The 14680-nt window shown below is 35.9% G+C and overlaps 1 protein-coding gene across 1 annotated transcript in view; it reads left to right on the plus strand.

Moving 5' to 3' along the window:
• Positions 1-14680, plus strand: part of NDUFV2 (NADH:ubiquinone oxidoreductase core subunit V2) — a 33992-nt gene extending 19312 nt beyond the window's left edge. Inside the window, exons 5-8 of the mRNA XM_055323647.1 lie at positions 3090-3258; positions 4512-4621; positions 8003-8079; positions 14524-14680. Of these exons, the coding sequence (XP_055179622.1) occupies positions 3090-3258; positions 4512-4621; positions 8003-8079; positions 14524-14617 (450 nt within the window). The 3' untranslated portion in view covers positions 14618-14680. The remainder of the gene's footprint in view (positions 1-3089; positions 3259-4511; positions 4622-8002; positions 8080-14523) is intronic.

Here is a 14680-nt window from a genome sequence, read left to right on the forward strand (position 1 = left end):
AATACTAAAATGATAGAGAAAAGAAACTGTTCACAGCTAATACGAATCTTTTTATTTTGCATCTTTGACAACAGGTTTTAATAAAAATTTATATAATACATAGTATTTATAACATAGTATTTATAACACTTGATAATGGCTCCCTACACTTGATAATCAGCAACCTACAGAAATGGTAGGGGTGACCCATTGAAAGGAAGTTAATCTATTCATATATATTTTGGATTTTTTTTCTAATAGTGGTTTCAACAGTAATCCACATTTCACATTTATTCACGTATTAATATATTTTTGTGGTTTTATGTTATAGTTTATTAAATGCCATACAAAACCATATCATTATTTTTAAAGAATTTTTTATTTATTCATGAGAGACATGGAGAGAGAGAGAGAGAGGCAGAGACACAGGCAAAGGGAGAAGCAGGCTCCCTGCAGGGAGCCTGATGTGGGACTTGATCCTGACACTCTGGAATTACGGCCTGAGCTGAAGGCAGACGCTCAACTGCTGAGCCACCCAGGTGTCCCAAAACCATATGATTCTTAATGAGAATTGCACAAATAATAATCCAGTGTGATATAATGGAAAATACATCTGACTCTGAGCTAAGAGATCTGATTTTCCTGTGGACTTACTTCCTCACGTGCAGTAAAGATTTTGAACGAGGGTAGATCTCTTCAAATTATGATTCCTAAGTGACAGAGTTGGGACCAAACCATTTCCTATTCCAATTTCTACTTGACTGACTGTTGCAGAGATTCTGCTATACTTCATTTCTCTTTCACTTTCTAAATTTTATTTGGTCTATTAGACTAGACCATTATGATTTTTCTTAGAGAATAGGAATGTCTTCAGTTGATCTAACGGAATGCCATAGTCAGATTTTAGATTTTGTTCATATCTCTTAATTTGCTTTGTATAGTATTCTAACATGGTTTAGGACCTTTATCATCATTACTATTATTGTCTATGAAAAATGTTGCAAAACAAGTTTGGTTGGGACTGTACTTAGTAAAATATAGTCAGGTGTTTTTTTTCCCAATAAATCACGGAGCTCTTTGGGTGTTTTCTAAATCGCTTTTCTAAATACAACTAACCATGTTTTTTATATTATAATAGCCAACTTTCTAAAGTTCTTTTTTTTTTTTAATTTTTATTTATTTATGATAGTCACACAGAGAGAGAGAGAGAGAGGCAGAGACACAGGCAGAGGGAGAAGCAGGCTCCATGCACCGGGAGCCCGATGTGGGATTCGATCCCGGGTCTCCAGGATCGCGCCCTGGGCCAAAGGCAGGCGCCAAACCGCTGCGCCACCCAGGGATCCCAATAGCCAACTTTCTAAATAACGATTTAGGTATGTTTCTATTCACAGATGCCTTTTTTTTTTTTTTTTTTTTGCAAAAATTGACATTTTTAAAGATTCTTTTTTTTAAGTAATCTCTACACCCAACATGAGGCCCAAGCTTAAAACCCTGAGAACAAAAGTTGCATGTTTTATTGAATGACCAAACCAGGTGTCTCCAAAATTCATGTCTTTAATAATGGCAGATGTGTTGGAAGTCTTGCTCAGTGGCAAGCTTAGCAGAATGAAATAAATAAATGAGAATCAATGCGAAAACATTTCACAAATATTGTCCTGCTCTATTTAGAATTGAATGTGTAATATGTGAGAGGCAGGAGATAGTATACAGAGAATAGAATCATGATTCCATTTTTATATTTGAGACTTTTAGTGTGTTACTGTTTCTTTGGCCTGCCCCTCTCCCAAGAAAAACCCAACCTTCCAACCACAATATCCAGAAGCTCACACAGTAGTTCCTTAACCATCACTAAGGTGTAGAGAGATACACAGAAGCATCCCCAGGAGAGCTTTTTCAAGTTAGGCATCAGTGGTAGGGTTTGTAGAGAGATACACAGAAGCATCCCCAGGAGAGCTTTTTCAAGTTAGGCATCAGTGGTAGGGTTTCAGCATGTGTGTTTTGAGAGAGCTCCCAGATTCAGAGGTACATGCCTGGTTTAGTATCCCCAAATTAAATTTAGCAGAGCTACTTATCTTTCACAAGTGAACCATGATTAGATGTGTTTTGAGAATACATATCCTTTAGAATCTCTAATATGAAAAAGCTGAACATATTTGTCAACTGAAATGCCATTTCACAAACTCCTCTTTCATGTCAAAACATGGATATATGCATAATTTTAAAAAATGCCAGATATCAGATCTTATGACCTGATAGATTGTTAGATCACCTGGAAAGTTGTAGCCAGGATGCTAGTCATGATAGACTAAATGTGTACTGTCCCTAGCAGACAGCTAAAACAACCTTGTTTTTCTTAACAGACTTCTCTTGACTCTGAGAGATGTTCAGTAATGATTCCCTTGGTTCTGAACCTCAGTCAAAAATATTTACTATAAATACCTTGATGTGAAGGGTTGGGAAGTATTAGTCCATAAGATTTCTGTGAAAAGTGTTGGGATTAGAAATAGAGGTAGTGTTTTGAATTGTTCTGGAGAGTTAGAAATGTGTATGTGTGTGTGGTTTGTGTATATGTAAGTGTGTAGATATGTAAATCAATACAGGCTAATAGGTGAACTTTGATTCTCACCCCTTTTTTGTATTGCCATTCCATTTGCATGCACTGTACATCACCAGTAAAATCAAGGTTTTTTAAAAACTTGGTAAAAATTTGAAAAATACATTTATTTAATTTATTAGGGTTTGGCCACCAAATTTTTGCCATTTAGAAATTTTAAATTGTAAAATACAAGAATTGAAATGATCCAAGTAGAAATTCTTAATAGTTGAAGGACTTAAAGATTTAGAGAAAATATCTTTTTGCAGAGATGGGGTGAAATGGGGGAGGTGCTATAACCACTAGCTTCTGGGCTTTGTGTTAAGTGTAGAGTCTGCAACAACTGAGGGACTTAACAACTGAGGGACTTAAACCTCGCAAATACAAGTATATTTTCTGCTTTTGAAGAACTTTTACACTTTTACCAAATTAAAGCAACATTGAAATTATGCTCCTTACAACATACCTAAATCTCAATTAATAAATGTTGTATTTTTAAAATTTTCTAATATTTTAGGTTGCAGAAGTTTTACAAGTACCTCCAATGAGAGTATATGAAGTAGCAACTTTTTATACAATGTATAATCGAAAGCCAGTTGGAAAATATCACATTCAAGTCTGCACTACTACTCCTTGCATGCTTCGAAACTCTGACAGCATACTGGAGGCCATTCAGAAAAAGCTTGGTATGGGACACATTGTATTTATAACTTTTATGGAAAAAAGGATTGTCTCTCTGTATTTGACCCATTTCTACCTGAGTTTTCCAACGTTTGCCCCATCTTACTGGATCTGATCTGTACTTCACCAGTAAATTTATCTTACTGTGGTTGCCCATCTTTATTTGTTCTTATTTTGTAATTTTCCTTAGTTCTAAGCCTCAAAGCTGAATTTTCACTTTTTTCCCCCTGTGATCATTAAGTGTTTGAAAAGCTTCTGGGGATTTTAAAGTTTTCATTGTTTAGAAATGAAGTTTCACTCATTGTGTAATAATAGCATGTGGTACATAAAAAAGTGACTGTACTGTCGTTGTATTCTTCCAAATGAGTCTTGGAACAAATAAAATATGAGACCAGTAAGAATGCTTCAGAAAGGGAAATCTGAAATATACTATAGTGGCATTTACAAAATTAAAAAAGGCATTTTTCCATACAAAACTGCCATTGCTGTATTTATAACTCTACATGTCAAATGAAGTAAAAAGAAGTATATTTTAATCTTGTTGTTACTGAATGTAAAGTAAGTATTTGCATGTTGTAAAAACAGTAGGGCTGTACTGAAGTATATAAAACAAAGCTGAAGTCTGATCAAAATCCCACCATCGCAAGTTCTGATAATAGTTGGGTATCATTAGTTTTAGATTTTATGTTGTTTTATTTTCATTATTTAAAACACAAATATGTCTTTTGCTTTTTGTGCTTTATTTTGGCTGTACCATATGTATGTCTGCCTTGTTTTTCTATTGTTATTCTGCAAATAGTTTCATGTATACATATCTTTGCATACTTGTCTTGTTGTATACCAAGGTGGTTTGTAAGTAGAATTGTTGGGTCAGATTTTATTGTATTTTGCCAAAATACCTTCCCTAAAGATATGAGAGTACCTGTTTTCCTTGTAGTCTTAATGATCTTTGACATTAGCAGTTTTCTGAATCTTTGTCAGTCTGACAGTGTGACTGATTTTAGTAGGTTAACTATCACAATCAAAATGAAAATAGTATATTCTGATACACTGCTGTATAACAGCAAACACTGGGAGATGAGTCCCCTGAAACTTGATTGTTTTTAAAGGAAAAGTCCACCTAAATCCTTGAATACAGAGTTGTTTTAAGAAACTTAATGTTTTTGCTTTTTGTATACCTCTGTAATTTGTTGTTTTCTTAAGCCATGCTGTGATTAAAATATAAACTGGTCCTTATAGTGATCATTTTTATTTTTAGGAATAAAGGTTGGGGAGACTACACCTGATAAACTTTTCACTCTTATAGAGGTGGAATGTTTAGGGGCCTGTGTAAATGCACCAATGGTTCAAATAAATGACAACTACTATGTGAGTATTCCATTTAACATAAAGTATGATGTCATATTTAAGTATTTTAAATGTTTGATTTCCTGTCCTGTAGATGTTGCGATCTGAATTATTCAGTTAGAAGAAACTGTTGGGGGACAGCCCCAGTGGTGCAGCGGTTTAGCACCGCCTGCAGCCCAGGGTGTGATCCTGGTGACCCGGGATCAAGTCCCACATCAGGCTCCCTGCATGGAGCCTGCTTCTCCCTCTGCCTGTATCTCTGCCTCCCTCCCTCTTTCTCTCTCCCTCTCTGTCTCTTACGAATGGGTAAATAAAATCTTAAAAAAATAGAAGAAACTGTTGGGATAAATATCCAGAAGGGTTTTTTCCTGTTTTCCAGAGTTTTATTAAAAAACAAATTGAAAAGCTTTGCATAAAAATCCTTCAATTTTAGCTTCCCATTGTTGTCCACAGAAGGTTTTTAAAAAATTATCTTTAAACATTTTTGCGTTTAACTCTATGAGATAATGACAATTTAAAAGCTTTTAAATTATGAAAAATAATTTACATAGAAATACAGAAAATACCCACCATGACTTAACAGAGATTTTACCAAACTTACTGTTATTAGTTGTTTTTTTTTTTTTTTTTAAGATTTTGTTTATTTATTCTTGAGAGAGGCAGAGACACAGGCAGAGGGAGAAGCACAGGGAGCCTGATGTAGGACTCGATCCCGGGACCCTGGGGTCACGCCCTGAGCCAAAGAGAGATGCTTAGTCACTGAGCTACCCAGGTGCCCCAAATATTATTATCATCATCATCATTTGTAGAAATAAGCTACAGGTGCAGGTAAACCACCAGTATGCCCGAAAATCCTTTTCCTTTCCTTTCATTCTCAGAGATAAACTCTATCATAAATTTAGTGTATTCTTCCTGTACATGTTTTAAAACTGTTTGAGGGATCCCTGGGTGGCGCAGCGGTTTGGCGCCTGCCTTTGGCCCAGGGCGCGATCCTGGAGACCAGGGATCGAATCCCACATCGGGCTCCCGGTGCATGGAGCCTGCTTCTCCCTCTGCCTGTGTCTCTGCCTCTCTCTCTCTCGGTGACTATCATAAATAAATAAAAAATTAAAAAAAATAAATAAATAAAACTGTTTGAGTGTATGTATCCAGCCATACTAATATATAATTATGTTCCTTATTTTAAAAATTTTAGAGATGATATCATTCCACTCTTTAAGTACTGCTCTAGCTGGATCTCACAAGTTTGGATTAATATTTTTATCATTTTAAAATATTTTAAAATATGCATTTTGATTTCTCTTTTGCCCTATTTTTTAGAAGTATTGGTCTCCCAAGTGTGTGGAATTTTCAAGTTATCTTTTTAATAAAAAGATTTCAAAAAAAATGATTTCTTGCTACACTAATATATAAGTTTTCATACATATTTGTTAGTTCATACTTTTTAGAAATTAGTGGAAATTGAGTCCTGTGCTGAATGTGGATTCATCAAGAAGGTATTTGCTTTCTTCTCTCTTGCTCCTGGAAATACTACTGTTCCAAAAGAAAACTCCTCTCTTTATACCCTCTCCTGTTCCCCCAATGTGTAAGGTTCTAGACTAGCAGTTCTTTTTGAGGGACAGTTTAATTTCTAGATTACCCTTGAAGGAATAGCTTTTTAGTGTCTTAACTTTGTGTGGTTGGTATGTCTCTTGTGGCCTGGGGCTTTGTCCCTTTACCTTCTGGGCTGTGAAACTCTGAAGCCAAGTTTGCGTGGTGTTCCACTTGTCTACCTGGGTTTTGAGTTTTTGGCCTCTGGGTATTTCTTGTCAGCATGTTGATAAAATTTAAATTTTTTTACTTTTTAAATTTTATCCAACATTTTTAGTTGTTAGAGTAGGAGGGTTCAGTCAGGATAGCTGGTCTGCCATAATGCCTGAAATGGACATTTTTTTTTTTTAAATGAAGATGAAATTTGATTTCTTTGGCCATTTAGATTTCTAGGGTGGTCTCATTCCGTATTGTGATTTTCTTCATTTAATGATCAGAGATTCAGATTTCTTCTCTATCCCCCCTACTTTAAAAAAAGTCCTTTAAAAATATGGCAACAATTTTGCCTTCTCCCACATTTCTGCAGTTTACTTATAATAAAGAGGATCTTGATTTAAGCAGGAATTAGACAGTCAAGACTTAAATATAATAGCCTGTGGATTTATCCAAGAGATAAAGATTCTTCTGGTTAGCAGTGGTATGGTCTTTGGCAAGCCAGTTTTTGTTTTTTTTTTTCTAAAGTAAGCTCCACATGGGGCTACTATTGTCTGAGCCAGCCAGGCACCCCCAGGGCAGTGAATATTTATTATGTATCTCAATTGACAGGTAGATGAAATAGTCACATAAACTTTGACTGGATCCTGCTTAATAAAAAAACAGTTATGAAATACATTTTGAGAACAGTTGGGTAGGTTTTTAATATGAACTTGACATTTGATTAAGGAATTATTTTTAGTTAATTAGGTGTGGTGGCATTGTGTTATTTAAGAAATGTTCTTATTTGTTGTCTGCTGAAGTATCAGGAGTGAAGTGTCATGGTGTCTGTAACTTGCTTTCAAAATGGTGCAACCAAAAGTTGAGGGGTGCTTATGTGTATATAATGCAAAGATGGCAAATTAAAAATTGTCGAATACAGGTGGTAGGAATATGGGTATTCATGTATAGTTTTTAAATTTTCATAATAGTTGGGGTGAAATAAAATCATTAGATGACTTAAAGATTCCTTTTAGCTATGAGGTTCTGAATATTTGGACCCTAAGCTCTTTGAGATCAGGGTTTTAATAAATGTCTAGTCACTAAACAAGTATTAAAGAACTTCTATTTGCTGAAGCACTGGAGATGCAGTGCTGAATCATGATTTCCCTAGAATAGTATCAGAGTCCTATAAAACATTTTCTTAAGTACTTAACAGTTTTGGAGAGGGAGTAGGAATATGGTTTAGGCATTTTTCTTTTAATCTTACCCATTCTGTTATGTCTTGATTAAACCTAGGGTGTAGCTAGGCACATGGGCATGGATATTTATGTGTTTTAAATGTATTAATTTTAAATATCAGTACCTTTTCTTGAGGTAAAAATTTTACACAGGTACATAATGTATAGAGTTGCTCTCACTGAAATGGGGACTGGAGGATCAGGATCATTAAGATACATGTCAAAAATAATTTTTTTTACCTTTCCATTCAAAAATTGAGAATTTGGAAACAGGGTGTATTTCCAGAGCAGTATATACTATATTTAGGAGTTAATCAATTGCCGCTACCTTGGTGACTAACTTGGAAGCTGAGAAAGACAATAAACTAACTAGTATTAGGGATTTACATAGATTTCAAGTAGTAGGAAGTAATTTTAATAGAATTAACTTTTTTTCTAGGAGGATCTGACACCTAAGGATATTGAAGAAATTATTGATGAGCTCAAAGCTGGCAAAATTCCAAAACCTGGGCCAAGGTATGCTTTTATTTCTATACAATAAATTTTAATGGTTTAACATAATGTAAACTTAAGAAATTTTATCCCCTGGGGGGTGCCTGAGTGGCTTAGTCAAGTTAAGTATCAACTCTTGATTTCAGCTCAGGTCATGATCTCAGGGTTGTGGGATCGAACCATCCACCTCAGTGTGGAGCCTGCTCAGGATTCTCTCTCACCCTCGTTTAAAAAAAAAAAAAAGAAAAGAAAAAAGGTAAAAAAATCCCTTAAGTTCTTAGGAGTTGTCAGGAGCTTTAGATAGTATTGAAACCAACCTGTCATCTAAAGCACTATTTTTTTTTTTCCTCTAAAATCCTATCAAAAACCATCTGGTAGCTACTTGAATATTTATAGAGAAGGGAAATTTACTACAAATAGAAATCTATTCCATCATTTAAAGGTTCATACTGTCAGAAGATTGACCCAAAGTTTGTCTCCCTCTAATTTCCTACATGTCCAATTCTGCCCTTTGAACCAACACAAAATAACTTTTGTACTTCTAAATGATAGCTCTTCAATTACTTAAAATAGGTATCTTCTTTTCCCTAAATCTTCTCATATGATGTCCATTGTTGTTTCATTTTTTCCTTATATGACATAGTTTTGGTTTCCCTCTTCTGTACCTTTTCTGGTTGGCTAATGACTTTCTTAATGTGATACTTAAACTAATCACAGTATTTGAGATATGAACTGAGCTTCTTTGTTCTAGACATTATGCCTTGTTATATTAACTCTCACTTCAGGTACATTATACCAATAATTGCACTTATGGTCAGTTAGAATGTCTAGTTTGTTTTTAAGGCCAACACCGTTCCTCCAGGTTGTTCCCATTCTGCTGGTGTGTTACACTAATTACTTTTCTTTCAATTATGAACCTGAAGTTTTGCTGCTAAACAAACCCGTATTCCACATCTCAGTGCTTATATTGCTCAGAATTTTTTCTAATACTAGCAACTGTTTTTGCATGGTTTTATACAGTTGTAAGCCCTTTGTATGTTTTCCTGCTATGCCATAATTTTCCTTCTCTGGATATATTTGTAGGTTTTAGTGGCTACATAGTATTTTAATGTATTAAATGAATTATGATATGCTCTTTATTCATGTTTAAAATATATTTTCCTGCTCTTTGTAATAAGTAGCAGTTCTGTGTACTCTGTCAAGAGGTAGATAGAGGCTGATACATAATTTGAGTTGAATGCTAAATATAATAAAAGCTGTTGTAGGAGTGTTTTCAGCAGGAAATGATGTGTGATCTTGTTAAAATTATTCTGCTAGTTACTGTGTGGGGAGTAGTTTAAAATTTAGTGCATGTTGTGAGGCAGAGGAATTATGAGTGATTTCTAGTTTTTTGGTCTGAGCACCTCAGTGGTTCCTTTAACTAAGAAAGAGATTTGGGGTAGAGCAAATTTGGGGAAGAAGAGTCACTTAGTTTGGGACTGGTTAAATTTGAGATGCCTCCTAGACATCCATGGTAGAATGGATGAAATTTGAACCTGAAATTTAGGAAATAGACTAGGACTGAAAATATGAACTGGGGATTCATCATTTATTACAGATGGTATTTAAGGCCTTAAGGCTGGATGAGATTTTTGGGGGTGAGATTTGTTGGTATTCTTAATTAACATAGGATACTATAACATCATTGTATATTAGCGTTAATAAACAGTATCACAGTTAAGCAACATCCCTATTATTGATATTAAAAATGCGTATCAATAATTGTAAATAGTTCTTCATTGGGAGTTTTTTGAGTGTTCTAGATTTGAGCCAAAAACTTTAGAATTATTGGTTTCTGAACATATTTTACTCTTATCTTAAAAAGAGATGGGGTGTACCTGCCTTTGGCTCAGGTCATGATCCTGGGATCAAGTCCTGCATCTGGCTCCCTGCTCCGTAGGGAGTCTGCTTCTCCCTGTCCCTCTGCCGCTCCCCCCCCCCACTTGTGTTCTCTCAAATAAATAAAATCTTTTTTTTTAATTTTTTATTTATTTATGATAGTCACACACAGAGAGAGAGAGAGGGAGAGAGGCAGAGACACAGGCAGAGGGAGATGCAGGCTCCATGCACCGGGAGCCCGACGTGGGATTCGATCCCGGGTCTCCAGGATTGCGCCCTGAGCCAAAGGCAGGCGCTAAACCGCTGTGCCACCCAGGGATCCCTAAATAAAATCTTTTTAAAAAACAAGCAGAGATGGGGCATCTGGACTCAGTCAGTTGATTTCAGCTCAGGGCCCTGGGATGGAGCCCTACACATCAGGCTCTGGGCTCTGTGGGGAATCTGCTTGAGGATTCTCTCTTGTCCCCTCCTCCCACCTACATGCTCTCGCTCTCTCTTTCTCTGTAAAATCAATACATCTTTTAAAATAAAAAGCAGAAGGACAGCTGGGTGGCTCAGTGGTCGAATGTCTGCTTTTGGCTCAGGATGTGATCCTGTGGTTCCGGGATTGAGTCCTACATTGGGCTCCTGCATGGAGCCTGAGTCTCCTTCCTTTGCCTATGTCTCTATCTCTCTCTGTGTCTCTCATGAATAAAATAAAAATCTTTAAAAAAAATTAAATTAAAAGCAGAGATAAATATACTTAATTTTCAGTAATTACAGATCATCTACCAGTGGTGTTTGTTAGAGACTGTATTTGGACATGGTAGTTCTAGAATGTTTTCCTAGCATCAGAAAACAAAATTTTTCCTTCCTTCCTCAAGTTACTTTTTTGGATATATAGTATAATGAAACTGCAAGGATAGAAATAATCAAAATATAATTAACCAAAGCTGGCTAATTATTAGTATTTTTATAATAAAGCACTCTGGTCACGTATGTAAAAGAGGTGCTCATTGTTAGTCTTTGAGTAACCAGAGAAATTAAACTGGTTCAGCATACCTGATTTCTGAGTACCATTACCAGGTCTACCAGGTCTACCCAAAATCGGTAAAGGATTCATGTCTCTATATGGTTCAGAACTGCTTTTTTATATTTTTGATAAATGATGGCTAGAAAGGAAATATTAAACTGATGGTAAAACACTGCTTTTTGACATTAAATATTTGTGGAGATTATTATTTTCATTTTTTTAAGTCCTGAAAATAACTTCTAAACCTGCTTTGAAATTATTAATTCAGAGGTAGAAGTTTTTTAGTATGGTTTGCTAAAACTAATTTTAAATCCAGTGGGAAGCCTTCATATTTATTATTACAAAGATACCTTAAATTTTGCAGAACTCTATGGGGTACAGATAATATGAGATGTAAAAAAAACAGGCTACATAGTACATATATATAGAAAATATAGGTGGTTGCTGATATATAACTGTAGACTGTTAAGTCACTTTCATTTTTTTATACTAAAAGTAGGGGGCAATTGTGGGTTTATCTCAGCAATATTAAAAAGATAAGCATTTAACTTTCATAAAGTAGCTTTCCTTTAAAAAGTTCTTCTATTGGGCAGCCCAGGTGGCTTGGTGGTTTAGGGCCACCTTTGGCCCAGGGCGTGATCCTGGGGACCTGGGATCGAGTCCCAGTCGGGCTCCCTGCATGGAGCCTGCTTCTCCCTCTGCCTGTGTCTCTGTCCCTCTCTCTCTCTCTCTCTGTGTCTCTTATGAATAAATAAATAAAATCTTAAAAAAATTCTTCTATTGAAAAAAAAAAGTTCTTCTAACCCATAAATAATACAAAGGCCAAGTTTTCTAGAATGCAAATGAGTTAAAATGATGAATGTACAAACAGTGTTGGAATGGCTAAAAAACCAGATTTACCTTGAGTTGCAGGAACAAAGTAATTACTAGATGGCATTTTAAGCAAAACACTTGAGGCAAGTCATATTTTGTGTTTTTATGAAGTGAAAACCTTAGTGTATATTGTGAATGGAAGGGCTAGATCACTGCCTCTCTGATGTCTGATACATTATTTGCAGAAAAAATAAAAGGAAAGTTATATGATTAGTAGATGAAACACAATCTGTGGACTTTATAGCCTTTATAGCATTTTAATATGCATTTTGTGATGGGTGAGGGAGGGAGAGAGTTTGCAGGCAGACATTTAAGAGGCAGCTGAAACCTTTTCCCCCACCAAAGTAGGTCATGGAACTGTAATTGTATGGAACAACTTTAGGAAAATGGACCAGATTTCTCTTGAAATTACTTTCTTATGCAAAATCCACAATTCCTTTAAGAGTTCAGGCAGTATGTATGATTAATTCTCCCATTTTATTCTCAAAACTTTGGTTTTTATAATCTTCCCTAAATTGATTCTTTGTATTGGTAAAGAAGGTAGCTGAGCTTAAACCATAGGGGGAACCTAATAAAAGGAGAAAGGTCCTCAAGAATAATTTCATTATTTCATTGGCAAAGAGCAGCAGATATACCTGTGTTATTAACATAAAAAATTACAAAGCCAAATACTGTTTTTTATTAAAGTTAGATATCATTTTGCCATTTAATCTACATTATTTTAGATTCTGACAGGTACTTCACATTTTTTTATCTGGTTTTCATAGTGAACCTATAATACAAATATATTAACTATTTTCTGACTTTGGAGGCACTCTTTGTTACAATACACTAGTTACTTGCATTGTGTAATGTAATAGCTTGAAAGATCTTAAAATGATTTTATGGTATCCTTGTACTGTTCTCTAAACAACATATTATTTCCTGGGGCATTTTTTTTGTAATTTTTTTATTGGAGTTCAATTTGCCAACATATATAACATCCAGTGCTCATCCCGTCAAGTGCCCCTCTCAGTGCCCATCACCCAGTCACCCCATCCCATCCCCCCGCCCACTTCCCCTTCTACCACCCCTTTTCGTTTCCCAGAGTTAGGAGTCTTTTATGTTCTGTCACCCTCTCTGATTTTTCCCACTAATTTTCTCTCCTTTCTCCTGGGGCTCTTCAAAGAAACTTGTAAGATTGACGACAGAATATTAGGTAAAGGTAAGGCAAGGAATAAAAAGATGTATACTGAAGAATTATTCAGCAAAAATCTGTGGCAGGAACAGGTAAATTAACAAAGCCCGGGAATAGGAAGGGTGAAGTAGAAGTAGGTGCTGTCTGGTCAGACAGGGGCAGAGGTGAGTGATTACCTGGGAAAGTATGTGTGGGGGTGAACAAAAGACAGGTTCTTCTACTCTGTGCTGCCTCTCTATAGATTCCTGCATAAGGGCTTGTTCTTATTTTCTTTGTGGCTGTGGTAGCTACTCTGGTCTGGAACCTGTTTTTGAGAAGTTACTACTACTAATATTGCTTTAAAAAATATGAATACCGGGGGGATCCCTGGGTGGCGCAGCGGTTTAGCGCCTGCCTTTGGCCCAGGGCGCGATCCTGGAGACCCGGGATCGAATCCCACATCAGGCTCCTGGTGCATGGAGCCTGCTTCTCCCTCTGCCTGTGTCTCTGCCTCTCTCTCTCTCTCTCTCTATCATAAATAAATAATAATAAAAAAATTTAGAAAAAAAATATGAATACCAATATAATTTGTTTTCACTGCCTCTAAGGAACACCCTACGAAATCTTCAAATTCCCATTTCCTTTAATTCTTGTTTATTTCCAAATATAATGTGTAAGTTTATATTCCATTGTGTTCAGTGATAGTGGATCTCAATAAAATTCAAATACAAAAAGAATGTTCTAGTTTATTAAAAATTATTTTTTAAAAAGACTTATTTTTAGAGAGCAGGAGAGAATCTCAAGTAGACTTAATTTTAGCAGGAAAGAAGCTTAAGTAGATAGACTTCACACTGAGCCGGGCTCCATTCCACAACTCTGAGATCATGACCTGATGTTTAACCCACTGAGCCACCCAGGCACCCCTAAAATATGATTTTTAAAGATGTCCTCTGGGATTAGGTTATTTTATTATAGTTCTTAGCTCTGATCCTTGGACAGCTGGTGAATCCCCTAAGCCTTGGTTTCTGTATCTGTAAAATAAGGCCAGTATCACTTGTCTCATGGCATAGTTGTAAAGATTAAATGAACTAATAATATCTGTACACTGCTTAGTAACTGGGAACTAGTATTAGAGTTACTTTTATATTTTTCATATTTATGATGAGTTTTGATATGGGTGTTTTCATATGTAACCGAAAATCTTGCAGAGGTTGAAATGTTTGAATTAAATAATCCATGCATGGGATGCCTGGGTGGCTCAGTGGTTGGGCCTCTGCCTTTGGCTCAGGGCATGATCCTGGTCCAGGGATGGAGTCCCGCATTGGGCTCCCCGCGGAGCCTGCTTCTTGAACCTCTGTCTCTCTGCCCCCCTCTCTCTCTCTCTCTCATGAATAAATAAATTAAAACCCTTAATAAATAAATTAATAATGCATGCAATTCTTGAATGAAAAATAGTGGCTTAACTGGGCTGTTGTGAAGGAAGTTATTTTTTTAAGTAAAGATTTATAAATGGTAATCATTAATAGTTTACTGTCACTTGCTCTTTCAGGAGTGGACGCTTCTCTTGTGAGCCAGCTGGAGGTCTTACCTCTTTGACTGAACCACCCAAAGGACCTGGCTTTGGTGTGCAAGTGGGACTTTAATTTATATATTCAACTGTAAATATGTCACTGGAGAAATAAAGAGGAATCTCCTGTCTACATAAA

This window comes from Nyctereutes procyonoides, unplaced genomic scaffold (assembly GCF_905146905.1).
Source record: "Nyctereutes procyonoides isolate TBG_1078 unplaced genomic scaffold, NYPRO_anot_genome, whole genome shotgun sequence".
Lineage (NCBI taxonomy): Eukaryota > Metazoa > Chordata > Mammalia > Carnivora > Canidae > Nyctereutes > Nyctereutes procyonoides.